Here is a 17103-nt window from a genome sequence, read left to right on the forward strand (position 1 = left end):
ACCCCTCCTCCTCCTCGGGTAGAAGGACACAAATACCCTATTCACTCCCTCTAGGTCCAACACCACCTTACCCATCTCATCCCTCATCCCACCAATCTGCCTGTTTCCTCAGCTGGTGAGCCAACATCCTCCTCGCCTTTTCCCCAAACTCATATACTGCCCCTCTATAACTGCCCTACCGCCTTCCCTGTGGACACTAACCCGAACCTGACCTGGATCCTCGGTCTGTCCTTCAACAACCTCGCCTCTGGCGTCACCGAGTACCTCCGATCGACCCTCAGAATCTCATCTACCAGCCTCTCCCTCACCTCTTGCCCCACCCATCTCTCCATAGGCGCCCAGATAAAAATAAATTCACTCCTAACTACTGCTTTAGGTGCCGTCCACAGCGTGGCGGCCGTAACCTCACTCGTGCCATTCAGTTCCACATAGCCCGGAAGGCCGCCCTCACCCGCTCACACATACCCTCATCCGCCAACAGCCGCACATCTACCCTCCACTGTGGGGCCTCCCTCTGCACCACCCTCAAATCCACCCAGTGCGGCACGCGGTCTGAAACCACGATCGCCGAGTACTCCGAGTCAGCCACCCCCGTCAGCAGCGCCTTATCCGTCACAAAGAAATCGATCTGGGAGTGCACGTGAGAAGAGAGAATTGCTTCGGCCTCCTTAACGTCCACAAGTCCGCACCCCCTTCCCCCCCGCCCCCACCCCGACCCATGCATTCCATGAACCCCCTCAACTCCCGAGCCACCACCGGCAGCTTTTGTCGACTTATGACTCAGATCTAGGACCAGATTGAAATCTCCCCCATGGTCAGCCTGTGTGCGTCCACATCCGGGATCCCTCCCCTAAGCCCGCCTCACAACGGTCACGTCGTCCAAATTCGGGGCATAAACGTTCATCAGGACTATCGGCATCCCCTCAATTTCCCACTGACCATCACATGTCTACCCTCCAGATCAGCCACAATGGTCCCCAGGGTCATGGAGGAGACGGTGGAGGGACTGGGGGCCCCAATTGGGTTGAGGGAGGTGATGGTCCGCCACTCCCCTCGTCTTCACATGTAACTCCCGAGTGGAATTCCTGCCCCACCAATCCCTTCTTCAGCCTTGTCTAATCTCCCCAATATAAAGTGCTTCTCCTGCAAGTACACAACGTCTACCTTCAAACTCCTGAAGTGCGCGTAAACACGAGACCGCTTCAACGGCCTATTCAATCCTCGCACGTTCCAAGTGACCAGCCTGGTCGGGTGGCTCCCCACACCCCTCCCCTGCTGATCAGTCATACCCCTTTCTAAGAACCCAGCCCATGTCAGGTGCCCCTCCAGACCTGCCCCCAAATCCGCCGCTATTCCTCCCGACCAAATGCGCCACACCAACCACACCCATGTCAGCATCGCTCCCCCCCCTCCGCCTACCACATACCCATACAGAGAACCAACCTACACACTCACACCTTCCTCCTGACAACCCCCCCCCCCACTTCACTCCCATTAACTTGCCCCCCAGCTAGCATAGTGGCCCCTGCCCATGGCCTCTGACTTCCCCTCCCCCTTACAATCCAATGCTCCCCCTGCAACCGTCCCAACCACCAGCAAACAAAGAAAAAGAAAAGGCACATTCACCATTACCGCTCCCCCATCGCAACCTGCCCCAATCTACCCACCTACTCTGCCACACAATTTGCACAGCACTCCTCTCCAAAGTTCAATGTCCTCACACTCTTCCCAGTCCATGGTCTCTCATAAAGTCCATCGCCTCCTCTGGCGAGTCAAAATAAAATTCCTGCTTTTGATGCGTCACCCACAAGCGAGTAGGATATAACAGCCCGAACTTCACCCCCTTCTTGTAGAGGGCGGCCTTTATCCGATTATACCCGGCCCTCCGCATGGCCAGCTCGCACCCAGGTCTTGGGAAATCCGCAGCTCACCCCCCTCCCAGGTGCACTTCGTGGTCTGCCTCGCCCACCTCAAGATCTTCTCCTTATCTAGGAATGGATGCAGCCTCACCACCATCATCCTCGGCAGCTCCCCCACCTGCGGCCTCCTCCTCAGCGCCCTGCATGCCTGATTGTCCTCGAGGGACTGGTCAAAGGCCTCTTTCCCCATCAGCTTCTCCAACATGCTCGCCACAAACCTGGCAGTCTTTGCAACTTCAATGCCTTTGGGCATCCCCACGATCCTCAAATTCTGCCTCCTGGAGCGGTTCTCAGGGCCCTCCAACTTCTCAGCCTTTTCTGGCTGCTCATCACAAACCCCATCTCCGCCCCCAGCGAAGTCATCCGATCCTCATGTTCCACCACCTACTCCTCTTACCTTTTAGAATCATTGCTGAGGTCAGGCGCAACTGATAGAGAGTTACATTTGATAAGATGCACACATTTAGCAAAATGATTGAACCAAAGGAAGTGTGTTAGTTCTAATGATGAGAATGGACCCGCAATTGTGACTAATAACACAACATTAATAGAGACGGTTTTATCATTCAAAATGGGTTGATGTTTATGGATGAATATTTGCCGTCTGTTTTTCTAGCATATGAACAAAGGAGGACATGTCTGAAAATTGTGTCAACTAAAATCCCTTGGTGCACTTACGTACTGATGGAATTCAAAGGACGTGTTACATTTGAAATGAGAGTACACTAGATCTTGTGTAAAACTGATCTATTGCACTTTGAATGTTTTGAACCCAGGCCCTGAGCCTCCTGCCACTGCTACACCCACTCGATCGCCACCCTAAACAGCTCCACCACATTGGTCAAACCCTCCAGGGAGTCCTGCCTTTGCTGCTAGAATTTGCCATTTAGGAACTCCACCAGCTGTTCCGTCGACCACTGGGAGGGTTAAGTTGACCTTGAGAGGGGCCATTGAGTGGTTCCAGAAGAGATGGGGTCTGTTTATTCTTCACTCTAAATGGTTGGTTACTGTCAGCTGCTAAGGGGAGAGGGAGTTCGGGAGGTAGGGATTCGGGGGGTGGGGTTATTTTTTGAGTTATGTGTATGTTGGTGGGTAGAGTGTGGGGGGGGGGGGGCATTCCGTTTGTTATTCTTTTTGGATTGCATTTTGTTTTATGTATAAAAAGTTAAAAAACGAATTAAAATATTTTAAAAAAGAAAAACGGTATGAGTAGAGAATGCAGCCCCCCCCCCCCCCCCCCCAGCGAATGGTGATGCGCCAAGAAACATGCGGCTGGGGGAACCAGAGATACCAGCCCATGTTTGACCCAAGGCTGGACGGAGGTCAGAAGCTGGGCAATGCTGGAAGAATTCAAGCTGAGCATCTGTGAGCAGGTTATTGCAAGTGTGAAGCAAGTGTCACTTGACAGTACAGATCATTTAAAGGTTTCAGTTGTTACTATCCGCCTGGAGATCAGAGAGAGAAACATTACCGGAATCAGAGTGAATCCATGGTCTATATTCATAACATTAATACTGACAGTAATAATAATGTACAGCGTTTATTCATGACACTATTGCTGACACTGATAACTTACAGGTCAGACATCCACATAATCTCGCACAGTCTGGTACTTACTCCAGTTTCTGTATTTTACAGTCTGGTTTCTTCAAAGCCGCAGACAGTACTTTCATTCCTGCATCTTCCAGATTATTGGAACTCAGCCTAAAGAGAGTGAGAAACACATTAAAATGGGCTGAATTTTCACCTCAGGAGGTGAAGAACAGAGCTGGGTTTATTTTCAGATAAGAAACTCACTACCGGTGAGGAACTGATTGAAGTTTTTTCTGCGGGGACGCCATTAATTGTTATGGAGGTGAGTTTTCTATTCACTTACAACCAGTTGGGGTGGAGGGAATGGAGGAGGGTCAGATGAAGCGTGGACTCATTCACACTCACATGGCAGCCAGCATTGAGGCTGCTGGTTGTTGTGTTATGTACTCTGGGATAACACAGACTGCAACTCGATGCAGCTTTGGCCAAACGATACTCCAGACTTTGAAGTAAGTTCAATGTGATTTATTGAACCATTAGCATAGTTCTCTACGAGTTTGACTCTCCTGCTAATGTTGCTGTAGTAACTCAGTCTAACTAACCAGTCTGCTCCAAGCCACGTGGTGGGTGTGATGCTTTTGATCTGTCCCTGTCCTAATCTCTCAGTGTCGCCTGTAGAAAGAGACAGAGCATGTGTGCCCTGTCCTTTTATATGGGTTGTGTAATGCCCCCTTGTGGTAGCGTTACCTCTGGGTGTCTTGACTGCCCATTGGTCGTGTCCTATTCTAAGTGTTCATTAGCTGTGTGTCTGCATATGACGTCTCTGGTGCTCCCTCTCGTGTTTACTTAGTTGTAGTGCATCTACATTAACCCCTTGTGTATTTACATTGGTGCATATCACCACACAGTTTACCCTGAGGGAGAGATCTGCAGTTTGTGTCAAAGTCTCCACAGCACCAGAGGGAAGTGAGGTGTCACAAAGAAACCTTCTCACGTACTCAACTGCAGGAAGTGGGACTTAGAATAAAGTGCGGTGTGCTAATAAATGAAGGGAGTAAGGGAAGGAAGGGAAACCAATGCTGTTTTGCCCTCTGCTTGCTAATAACTTCCCCTTTCAGGAAGTGGCCATACTCTGTTACATGAGAAGCTTGTCATTTGGTGAGTACTTAGTAAGTGACTAAAGTTTATTCTGTTTCTAAGGTGCAAAAATAGTTTCGCAACTGGTGGTAAAAACAAAACATATAAAATGATGAAGGGAATAGATAGGATAGATGCGGGCAGGTTGTTTCCACTGGCGGGTGAAAGCAGAACTAGGGGGCATAGCCTCAAAATAAGGGGAAATAGATTTAGGACTGAGTTTAGGAGGAACTTCTTTACCCAAAGGGTAAACCTATGGAATTCCTTGCCCAGTGAAGCAGTAGAGGCTCCTTCATTAAATGTTTTTAAGGTAAAGATAGATAGTTTTTTGAAGAATAAAGGGATTAAGGGTTATAGTGTTCAGGCGGAAAGTGAAGCTGAGTCCACAAAAGATCAGCCATGATCTCATTGAATGGTGGAGCAGGCTCGAGGGGCCAGGTGGCCTACTCCTGCTCCTAATTCTTATGTTCTTATATAATTAAAAAAATAAATAAATAGTTAATTCAAACATACTGAAGATGGCAGGACAGCTAATGTGTCACAGCTACAGCATATGGGTGCTCTCGAGGGCCGGTTTGATCCAGGGCAGACAAGTCTGCAGTATGTCTTTGAAGTTCGAGCAGCTTTGACCCAGAGTTTACAATATGGAGGCTGAACTATAGATACTGCAACACGTCAGAGAGATGGAAAGTTACCTGGCTTCATTGTATCAAGAGGCAGTCACACTTCTTAGATCAGGGTCTCCTTATTTGGTCAGGAACAGGAGAGTCATAGAGTTTGACAGCACAGCAAGAGGCTCTTCGGCCCATTGCGTCTGTGCGTGTGACTGTGAATGAGGTGGTCAACGAATTCTGACGGCAGTAGCAGAGCAGTCTCAGTCTTTACAATTGTCCAATAGGTTTGAGGTTTTTTTCAGCTTGCTGGGATGAGAGTGGAGGTGGCTGTTTGGATAACCTAACTGACCTGGGCCCCATGGTTCTCCCATTCAAGTGGGGGGGGGGGGGGAGCAAAAAGGAATGTAGTGGAAGTAGCGGATAGTATAGTCAAGGGGGTTGACACTGACCTTTGTGGCAAAGAGCATGAGTTCAGATGGTTGTGCTACCTGCCGGTACCAGGGTTCAGGGCATTCACTTGGGCCTTGAAACAAACTTGCAATGAGAGGGGGAAGATCTGGTTGTCGCCATCTAATGACATAGTCAGGTCAAAGGAAGGAAACTCGACACAGTCTATATGTAGACATGGGCACCAAATTAAGGAGCAGAATCTCAAAGGCCATAATCTCTGGATTATTACCTGATCCACGTGCAAATTTGCACAGGACTAATCAAATTAGGGAGATGGCTGCGACGCTCAAACTGGTGTGGAAGAAGCAGATTCTGTTTGTGGGGCACTGGGATCTGTACTGTTGGGACAGTCTAGAAAAGAAGCGTGCAGGTACCAGTATTCTTGTGAGCTGCATAACCAGGGATGTAGAGAGGGTTTTAAAGTAAATAGTAGGGACAAGGGATCAAATTTGGGAAGATACAGTCAATCAAAGAACAGAGACAAGGCAAAAGAGAAAGATATTATTGTGGGAAAAATAATATGTCTGTCTGTGGAAAGAGGGAGAGCAGGTGTTCCCTGTCCTTTTATATGGGTTGTGAAGTGTCCCCTTGTGGTAATGCCACCTCTGGGTGTCCTGATTACCCATTGGTTGTGTCTTGTAATAACCCATTGGCTGTCTGTCTGCATGTCATGACATCTCTGGTGCTCCCTCTAGTAGTTACTTAGCTGTAGTGTATTTACATTCACCCCTTGTGTATATACAGATTATCTCCACAATCAGGATGTGGTTTCGGTAGAGATGCCAAATGATAAAGGCAAGAAGTCATTTGTGGGATCGTGTACATGCCTGCTAACAGTAACTTTAATTTGGAGCAGATAGGAAGAAATAATTTGAGCTTGTCAGAAAGGCATGGCAATGACCATCTGAGATTTTTAGTTACATACAGACTGGAAAAGTCAGATGGGCAAAGGGAGCTTAGATGAGGAGAAAATTGAATATTTCAGGTGATTGACAGCTGGCGATAGTCTAGCCTTGTGCAATGAGACTGGAGTAATTAACAATCTCATAGTAAAGGCACCCCCAGGTAGCAGCAACAATCACATTAAATTTGAGGGAGAGAGAAGTGAGTGTGAGACCACCCCCCCCCCCCCCCCCCCCCCCCGCCCAATGTCGGCCCACTGTTTGTAACCTTAAGTAAGGGCAATTATGAGGGCTTGAAAGCTGAGCTGACTGAAAAGAATTAGCAATTTAGCTTCAGTGGTAGGTTAATAGGGATGCAGTGAGCTATTCTGTAAGGTGATATTTCAAAATTCACAGAACAGATACATTCCAACGAGTAAAATACGTCCAAGGACTGACCCACCATCCATGGTTAAGCAGAAAGGTAACAGGAACAAACGTAAAGATAAAATATAGAATTGTGCAAATATCAGTGGCAGGTCAGAAGATGAGATAAAATATAAGGAACAACAAAGGATGACAAAAAGAATAACGAGGGAAAAAATTAGATGAACCGATCAGCTAGCCAGAAGTATGAAAACACACAGTCAGAATTTTTATAAATAGTTATAAATATTTTAAAAAGTAAAGAGTTAAAAAGAGTGAGCATTGACCATAGAGAAAATTGTGCCTGAATTCTCCGGCCATTGGGATTCTCTGGGGCGCGATTCTCCGATCGCGGGACAGAGTGTCCGCGCCGCCGTGAACGCCGTCGCGTGTCACAACGGCGCGAAACGGGCAAGGCCAATAGCGATTCTGCCCCCCATAGGGGGCCAGCACGACGCTGGAGCGATTCATGCCGCTCAACCCGCGCATGCGCTGTGGCGACGCACCAACCCGTGTATGCGTGGTGGCCTTACTGAACGCTCCAGCCCCGACGCAACTGGCGCGGGGGTTCCGGGGCCGGACGCAGAACAAAGTAGGCTCGGGAGGGGGGGGGGGGAAGAGGCCGGCCTGCTGATCGGTGGGCCCCGATCGCGGACCAGTCCCCATCGGAGGCCCCCCCGGGGATGGAGCCCTCCTCCCCCCTCCCTGCCACAGACTGCCCCCGACCCTTCGGGCAGAGTTCCCGCCGGCAGCGACCAGGGGTGAACGGTGCCGGCGGGACTCTGCTTTTTCCGCGTGGCCACTCGGCCCATCCGGGCCGGAGAATCGGCAGCCCCGCCGCCTACAGCGGTCCGTGATCGGCGCTGCGCCAAATGCGCCGGCGCAAATGGCGGCGATTCTCCGCACCCCGGAGACTCGCGCGCCGGCGTGCCGCGGCGATTCTCCGGCCTGGCGCAGTGCTGGGAGAATCGCGCCCTCTGTTACCGCCGGCGCTGCACCCTTGCCCACAGGTTTCCAGGCGGATTGGGGTGGCTTCAATGGGAAATCCCATTTATACGTGAAGGGAAGAGAGAATTCTGCCGCCAGCAAACGGGGACTGGAGAATCCAGCAATGAAAAGCAAAGGGACCTTTGATGCACTGGTTTTAATTTTACAAACTCCCCAGATTCGAGGAAGGTTCCATTAGATTGGAAGATAGCAAATGTCACTCCATTATCTAAAAAGGGACGGAGAGGAAAGCGGGAAACGACAAGCCAGTTAGCTTAACATCTGTCATAGGGCAAATGTTAGAGGCTTTACTGAAGTTGTAGCAGGGAACCTTAAGAAGCTCAAGGTAATCAGGCAGAGCCAACGTTAAGCACGATTCTCCGGCATTGTTGTGCTCTCATTCGAGCGAAACGAGGCTGGTGAATAGCAGGAGAAGCCGAAAATGAGAACCGCGCTAGGCACCAAACAGTTTGCGATGCAACCTGCCCACTTCTGCAGGCAAAACTGAGATCTCGTTATCGCGTGGCAAGAAACCAATTATCACCACCTTTGCCCTATGTCCGTACAATTAACTGCAGCAACCCCATATCCAATGGCCTCCCGTGATTCATTGGCCTCCCCAACAAGTGGTCACGCTGGCGCCGATTAACACTCCTTTTGAAAAATGTGAACCTGGTGTAAAGGCTTCTGTGGAGAGCAGAGGAGGTGAGTAGCCACGTTTGCTCACGGGCAAAGAGTCCGATGGCGCTGGGCTTGCCACGGTGGGTGGGGACACCCTCCGCAGGAGTGGGGTGTGGGAGGGGAGCCGCTATGCGGCAGGGGGGCGGAGAACCGCATGCAGCTCCGCCATGCCAACCCCTGGATTGTGCGTCCCTATTCTGGGAACAACCCCAGTCACTGCCCGTCTGCCCCACTGACCACCCATAACCCCTACTGACTGCCGAGGCCTCGGGCAGTGCGGCTGAAAGCTATTGCTAAGAGGGAATTGGCAATCGTGGTTAAGTGAGCACCTCACACAACCCGAGTGGATTCCCATGGGTGGGCGAGCCATGTGGCTCATTGCCTTGCATCCCAATCACACCTTGGACACTGTGCTTGAACACTGCAGGAGGCACGCCACGCCACACATGCCAGCTGCTTACCTTCGATGACTCTGGCAGTTGGTGTCAGCTTGTCAGTTGACCTTATGGCACTGGATGCCAGTCCTCCTGGTCACACTCCCCGAGTTTGCAGCCATCGCCATCTCATCCCAGGCTGCACTGGCTGCCCGTGGCTCACCCTCCGGGACACTCGACCCCATCTCGAAACCTCGCTAGGCCAGCATCGGGTTGGCTGTGCAAGTGCTGTTTAAATGCTGCTGTTCGCTGGGGGCCGGTGAGCGCGGTCCCGGCAAATCGGCTGGTGAGCCTTCATTTGCCGTTCTAAGCACATGGGGCCTCATTAAGTGGACAAATTACCGTTGAATAATGCTGCCGGCCTCCCTGTGCCGAGAGCCAGGAAGCTTGCGACAGTTCCCGCTGATTACCACACTTAGAATCGTGCCTGTGGGTTTGTGAAAGGGAAATCATATTTAATCAGCTTCAGAGTTGTTTGAGGAAGTAACATGCCCTGTCGATAAATGGAACCTGACTGGTGGGTGTATTGTATTTACATTTACAGAAGATATTTAACAAATGGCCACATCAAAGCTTATTCCGGAAAATAAAAACTCATGTTATAGGGGATGCATATTGGCTTGGAATAAAGATTGGCTGGCTAATTAATGGGCTTTTTCAGGTTGACAAGCTATGATGAGTGGTGTGTCACTAGTACCTCAACTGTTCACAATTCATATAAATGACTTGGATTAGGGTTAGAATGTTGCCAAATTTGCTGATGACATAAAGAGAGGTAGAAAGTAAGCAATTAAAAAGGCATAATGGGTGGGATTCTCTGGCCGGGCCCACATGTCTCCCGGAAATTCCCACTCAAGGTCAATGGCCCTTTACATAGTCCGCTTCCCGCCCATGGTGATCTTGCGGCTTGGGGAGGAAGAATCCAGTCCAATGAGTTAACAAAGGGAGATTGATAGGTTATTTAGTGTGCAACCATCTGGCAAATGGAGTATAATGTGGGAAAATGTGAAATTGTTGATTTCAGCAGGAAGAATAAAAAAGATAGAGGAGCCCCGCATATCAGTGCAAACGGTAAGGTTGAAGTATTTGCAACCATCTTCAGCCAGAAGTACGGAGTGGTTGAACCATCTTCCTCCTCTTTGGGTCCCCAGCATCACGGAAGCTCCAGAACAAGCTGGGCTCCAAGTCAAGCTGTTCCGGAGTACAGCTACATGACTGGCATCCACCCGGCAATGTGGAAAGTTGCCCATGTAGCATTTTGCGTGGCTCCATCTGATTGGCACCCAGATTATTCAATGGGTGATTCGCTTTCCTAACGTCACGTCCGGTGCCCCGTTGACCAATAGACAGGAGAGAGCAGGTTATTTGCCCAGCACCTCCACTGACGTCACCCGATCCGTGCTTTGGCCGTGAAATCACGGAGGAGAGATTCCTCCATTTTGTAGCTTACAGCAAGTAAGCAACAGGAGTGTGTGAAGAACTGAAGAGGCATCAGTTTGTAGTAAGGAAGAAATGTAACATTGAATGACAAAGCAAGTGAGATCATTATGATGAAGCAGGCTCACCTGTCGCATGACAAATAAGCGATAATGGTGGACAGCGAGGTTCGGGCTGTGTGGGTCACGAAGTAAGGCCAGCGTGAGTCTCAAAGGTAGGCCAGCGTGAGTCTCAAAGGTCGGCCGGGGTGGGTCGCAAAGGTCAGCCGGGGTGGGTCGCAAAGGTCAGCCGGGGTGGGTCGCAAAGGTCAGCCGGGGTGGGTCGCAAAGGTCAGCCGGGGTGGGTCGCAAAGGTCAGCCGGGGTGGGTCGCAAAGGTCAGCCGGGGTGGGTCGCAAAGGTCAGCCGGGGTGGGTCGCAAAGGTCAGCCGGGGTGGGTCGCAAAGGTCAGCCGGGGTGGGTCGCAAAGGTCAGCCGGGGTGGGTCGCAAAGGTCAGCCGGGGTGGGTCGCAAAGGTCAGCCGGGGTGGGTCGCAAAGGTCAGCCGGGGTGGGTCGCAAAGGTCAGCCGGGGTGGGTCGCAAAGGTCAGCCGGGGTGGGTCGCAAAGGTCAGCCGGGGTGGGTCGCAAAGGTCAGCCGGGGTGGGTCGCAAAGGTCAGCCGGGGTGGGTCGCAAAGGTCAGCCGGGGTGGGTCGCAAAGGTCAGCCGGGGTGGGTCGCAAAGGTCAGCCGGGGTGGGTCGCAAAGGTCAGCCGGGGTGGGTCGCAAAGGTCAGCCGGGGTGGGTCGCAAAGGTCAGCCGGGGTGGGTCGCAAAGGTCAGCCGGGGTGGGTCGCAAAGGTCAGCCGGGGTGGGTCGCAAAGGTCAGCCGGGGTGGGTCGCAAAGGTCAGCCGGGGTGGGTCGCAAAGGTCAGCCGGGGTGGGTCGCAAAGGTCAGCCGGGGTGGGTCGCAAAGGTCAGCCGGGGTGGGTCGCAAAGGTCAGCCGGGGTGGGTCGCAAAGGTCAGCCGGGGTGGGTCGCAAAGGTCAGCCGGGGTGGGTCGCAAAGGTCAGCCGGGGTGGGTCGCAAAGGTCAGCCGGGGTGGGTCGCAAAGGTCAGCCGGGGTGGGTCGCAAAGGTCAGCCGGGGTGGGTCGCAAAGGTCAGCCGGGGTGGGTCGCAAAGGTCAGCCGGGGTGGGTCGCAAAGGTCAGCCGGGGTGGGTCGCAAAGGTCAGCCGGGGTGGGTCGCAAAGGTCAGCCGGGGTGGGTCGCAAAGGTCAGCCGGGGTGGGTCGCAAAGGTCAGCCGGGGTGGGTCGCAAAGGTCAGCGGGGTGGGTTGCAAGTTTGGCCGGCTGGCGTTGGTCCCGCAGGATGGTCGGTAGATAAAAATGGGTCCCGGACAAAATAGTTTGAAAAACACAGCTCTAAATCATCAGTAATGCAGTGTAAGGTGCCATTAACATTGCTATTAAGCAGCACTTTCTCAGCAATAATAAGCTTTTGAAGGAGTAACATGTGGGATGTACTGTACATAGATTGAGAGAGGGAATTTCATAAGGTACACATACAAAGTTAGTGCATAAAATAAAAGCTCATGGTGTAGGGGGTAACATATTGGCATGGATTGAAGATTGGCTATCCAACAGGAAACAGAGTTGGAATCAATCAGTCTTTTTCTGTGGCAGGATGTGATGAGTGGCATGCCACAGGGATCATTGCTGAGTCCTCAACCTTTTCCAATTCATATAAATGACGTGGATGTCGGGGCTGAAGGTGTGGTTGCTAATTTTCTGACGACACAAAAATAGGTAGGAAAGTAAACTGTAAACAGGTTACAAAAGGGCAGAGTTAAATGAGTGGGCAAAGATCTGGTTAATGGAGTTAATGTGGACAAATGTGAAGTTGTCCATTTTGGCAAAAGAATAAAGAAGCTTATTATTTAAAGGGTGAGAGATTGCAGAGCCCTGAGATGCAGAAGAATCTGGGTGTCCCGGTGCAGGAATCACAAAGGGCCAGGATAGAGGTACAGCAAGTAGAAAGCTAATGGAATGTTATCATTTATTGTGAGGGAAATTGGTTACAAATGTAATGTATTGCTGTGACCGTCTGTACAGTATTGGAGTCTCTATTTAAGGAAAGCTGTAAATGGGTTACAAGCAGTTCAGAGAAGGTTTGCTAGACTAGTACAAGGAATGGGCTAGTTGACTTCTGAGGAAAGGTTGGAGAGATTAGTGGCGGGACCTCCGGGCCTTGTCGAGGCTGTTAAATCTCATAAGAGGCCTTTATTGGAAACTCGCAGGACGTCGCGATCTGAATCTTTCCCTCAATGGGTGTGATCCAGATTTCCATATTCAAGTGAGTAGTTAGTCTGTGTCTGTGCCCGAGTTACCCAACGTGCGGGATTGAAGGGCCTCACCTCGGACACCCTGCCGTGGTGCCGTTTAGCACTGGAACAGGCAATAGGGCACTTGGGAGGGGTCGCCCAGATAATCGGAGGCCTCTGGTTGGTCGGGCACTGGGCAGAATGGTACCCTGCCACTCCTATGCTACCCAGGAACCTTGGCACTGACACCCTGGCACTCTGGCAATGCCACCTTCAGCTCGCCAGTGCAGGAAAAGAGTCTAAGTGTGGCTTCGACAGGGCACACCTCGCCGGGGTCCAAAAAGGCAGAGTCCCGTTTAATAGCAGGGTCGTTCTTGCCGCTGATACCATCGGGAAACACCCCGTTAAAAACGCCCAAAACGGGGCTCCATTTTTTCATTAAATCGCGCCCTAGGTTTGTGTCCACCAGAGCAAGAGGCGATTTGACCGCATAAAAGCTTAGGAGGCCCAAGATGATAAGTTAAACAATATTTAATTAGTTAACATAAAGTAAAGGCAGCAACTTGGCTTACAACTCAAAGATCCCAGTCGGGAAAATCGGAAGTCGGTCCTAGTCTGGGCCGGCTTTTAAAGAGAGAAGTTACGAGGCCTGGCAGGCCTCCGCCCACTCGTAGGGGAGCTCACATTCTATGAGTCCCAGAGGGGATATCGGTCGATGTGCCCCCGTGGGGCTTGTGAGGGTTATAAGAGATCAAAACTTTTAAGATGCTGAGGGATATTGACAGGGTGGATGTGCAGAGGATGTGTCCTCTTGTCAGAGAATCTAGAACTAGAGGTCACTGCTTAAAAATGAGGCATTGCTTATTTAAGACAGAGATGAGGAGAAACTTTTACTCTGAGGGTCTCTGGAACTCTTGTTCTGCAAAAGGGAATGGAAGCAGAGTCTTTGCATATTTTTCAGGCAGAGATAGATAGACTCTTGATTAACAAGGGAGTGAAAGGTTATTGGGGTGAGGCAGGAATAGGGTTAAGCTTCTAATTAGATCAGCCATGATCTTATTGAATGGCAGAGCAGGCTTGAGGGGCCGAGTGGCCAACTCCTGCCCCTAATTTTACATAGATTTACATAGAATTTACAGTGCAGAAGGAGGCCATTCGGCCCATCGAGTCTGCACCGGCTCCTGGAAAGAGCACCCTACCCATGGTTAACACCTCCACCCTATCCCCATAACCCAGCAACCCCACCCAACACACTAAGGGCAATTTTGGACACTAAGGGCAATTTATCATGGCCAATCCACCTAACCTGCACATCTTTGGACTGTGGGAGGAAACCGGAGCACCTGGAGGAAACCCACGCACACACGGGGAGGATGTGCAGACTCCGCACAGACAGTGACCCAAGCCGGAATCGAACCTGGAACCCTGGAGCTGTGAAGCGATTGTGCTATCCACAATGCTACCGTGCTGCCCCAAATTTGTATGTTCAGATAGCCTATTCGCTGATGTTTAGTTTGGGTTCCACCAGGGTCACTCAGCTCCTGATCTCATTACAGCTCTCATCCAAACACTGGCAAAAGAGCTGAAGTGAAGAAATGAGGTGACTGCCTTTGACATCAAGGCAGCATTTGACTGAGTGTGGCATGAAGGAGCCTCAGCAAAACTGGAGTCAATGGCCGTAAGGGAGGAATCCCTCTGCTGGTTGGAGCCATACCGAGAACAAAGGAAGATGATTGACGTGGTTGGAGGTCAAAAATCTCACTCCAAAGACATCACTGCAAGAATTCTTCAGGGTAACGTCTCGGGTCCAACCATTACAGCTGTTTTATGAATGATCTGCCATCATAATGTCAAAAGTAGGGATGTTTGCAGATGAGTGTACAATGCTCAGCACCATCTGCAACTCCTCGAAGAGTCAAGCAGATCATGTCTATGTGCAGCAAGACTTGGACAAATTCAGGATTGGACTTAGAAATGACAGGCAAGGTTCATCTCCACCAAGAGAGGATTCAAGCATCTGCCTTGACCTTCAATAGCATTACCTTCACTGAAATCTCTACTATCAACATCGTGGGGGGAGGGGGGGGGGTCTCACTGATCAGACACTTAATTGGAACAACAATATAAAGAGCATGTTACAGGTTGGAAATTCTGCGAAGGCAACTCCCAACACCCCAGAGTTTGTCCAACATCCACAAGTTGCAAGTCAGAAATGTGACGGAAGACTCTCCACTTTCTTGGATGAATGCAACTCCATCCACACTCAAGATGCTCAATATCGAGCGGCATGGTGGCGCAGTGGTTAGCACTGCTGCCTCATGGCGTCGAAGACCCAGGTTCATACCCGGCCCCGGGTTACTGTCCGTGTGGAGTTTGCACATTTTTCCCGTGTCTGAGTGGGTCTCACTCCCACAGCCCAAAGATGTGAAGGGTAAGTTGATTGGCCATGCTAAAGTGCCCCTTAACTGGAAAACAAAGAATTGGGTACTTTCAATTTTAAAAAAAAGCTTATCATCCAGGACAGTTGATTAGCACATTCATCACATTTATCATTCACCCCTGCCACAATGACACATAGTAGCCGCAGTGTGTACCATCTACATGATGCACTGCAACAATTCACCAAGGTTCCTTTGTCAGCAGTTTCCAAATCCATGATCTCCTCCACCTAGAAGGACAATTCATAGAATTTACAGTGCAGAAGGAGGCCATTTGGTCCATCGAGTCTGCACCAGCCCTTGGAAAGAGCACCCTACCCAACTGCACACCTCCACCCTATCCCCATAACCCAGTAACCCCACCCAACACTAAGGGCAATTTTGGACACTAAGGGCAATTTAGCACGGCCAATCCACCTAACCTGCACATCTTTGGACTGTGGGAGGAAACCGGAGCATCCAGAGGAAACCCATGCACACACGGGGAGAACGTGCAGACTCCGCACAGACAGTTACCCAAGCCGGGGATCGAACCGGGGACCCTGGAGCTGTGAAGCAATTGTACTAACCACTATGCTACCGTGCTAACCACTATGCTACCATGCTGCCCAAGAGTGGCATGGGAACGCCATCAACTCTTAAGTTCCCCTTGCACGACACACCTTCCTGACCTGGCAACATAGCTCCGTTCCTTTGCTGTCATTCATTCAAAATCCTGAAACTTCCTTCCTAATAGCACAGTAGGCCTTCCTACAATGCATGGACTGCAGTGGTTCAGAAGTCACAGAAGGTTGGTCTGCGGGTGCAACAAGTAATTAGGAAGGCAAATGGAATTTTGTCCTTCGTTGCGAAGGGGATTGAGTTTAAAAGTAGAGAGGTAATGTTGCAGTTGTACAAGGTGCTGGTGAGGCCACACCTGGAGTACTATGTGCAGTTTTGGTCTCCACACTTGAGAAAGGATGTGCTAGCACTAGAGGGGGTGCAGAGGATGTTCACTAGGCTGATTCCGGAGTTGAGGGGGTTATCATATGAGGAGAGGCTGAGTAGATTGGGATTATATTCACTGGAATTCAGAAGGTTGAGGGGGGATCTAATAGAAACATATAAAATTTTGAAGGGAATGGATAAGATAGAAGTAGAAAGGATGTTTCCACTGGTAGGTGAAAGTAGGACAAGAGGGCATAGCCTCAAGATTAGGGGGAGCAGATTTAGGACTGAATCAAGGAGGAACTTCTTCACTCAGAGGGTGATTAAAGTATTGAATTCCCTTCCGAAAGGAGTAGTAGATGCTACTTCATTGAATATATTTAAAGATAGGGTATATGTTTTTTTGAAATATAAAGGAATTACAGGATATGGCGAGAATGCGGGTAAGTGGTTCTGAGACCACGAATAGATCAGCCATGCGCTTATAGAATGGCAGAGCAGGCTCGAAGGGCCGGACGGTCTACTTCTGCTCCTAGTTCTTATGTTCAAGAAAGCAGCTCTACACCAGTTTCTCAATGGCAATTTTGGATGGACAATAAATGCTGGCCGACATGTGATGCCCACATCTCATGAACAAATGAAAAAAAAAATCAAAATTGAAACAAATTTTAAATAGACATGATGAGGTCTTTCTACGTATTTATGAAAATTTAAGATATTTCAGTCTCCCCATGAGAAACCATCTGATTATTTATGGTGCTGTATACAACTTATTTTCCCTTGCGATCGGTACAGTTTAGAGTTTGTGTGGTTAATTATTATTGGTATTTTTGAAGAATTTTTTTCTGAACTGGTGTTTGTTATTGTTCCTTTTCACCTCAATTCCATACTCAAACTCTTCAGTCACCAATGTATAAACCAACAACTTGTTACCAAAGTCATC

At 50.0% G+C, this 17103-nt stretch overlaps 1 protein-coding gene across 1 annotated transcript in view; it reads right to left on the reverse strand.

Annotated features, from left to right (window-relative positions):
- The window catches only part of LOC119967860 (NACHT, LRR and PYD domains-containing protein 3-like), a 136572-nt gene that overhangs the window by 37177 nt on the left and 82292 nt on the right, over positions 1–17103 (reverse strand). The window contains exon 10 of the mRNA XM_038800907.1: positions 3537–3623. Within this exon, the coding sequence (XP_038656835.1) occupies positions 3537–3623 (87 nt within the window). The remainder of the gene's footprint in view (positions 1–3536; positions 3624–17103) is intronic.

The sequence above is a fragment of the Scyliorhinus canicula genome, chromosome 6 (assembly GCF_902713615.1).
Source record: "Scyliorhinus canicula chromosome 6, sScyCan1.1, whole genome shotgun sequence".
NCBI lineage: Eukaryota > Metazoa > Chordata > Chondrichthyes > Carcharhiniformes > Scyliorhinidae > Scyliorhinus > Scyliorhinus canicula.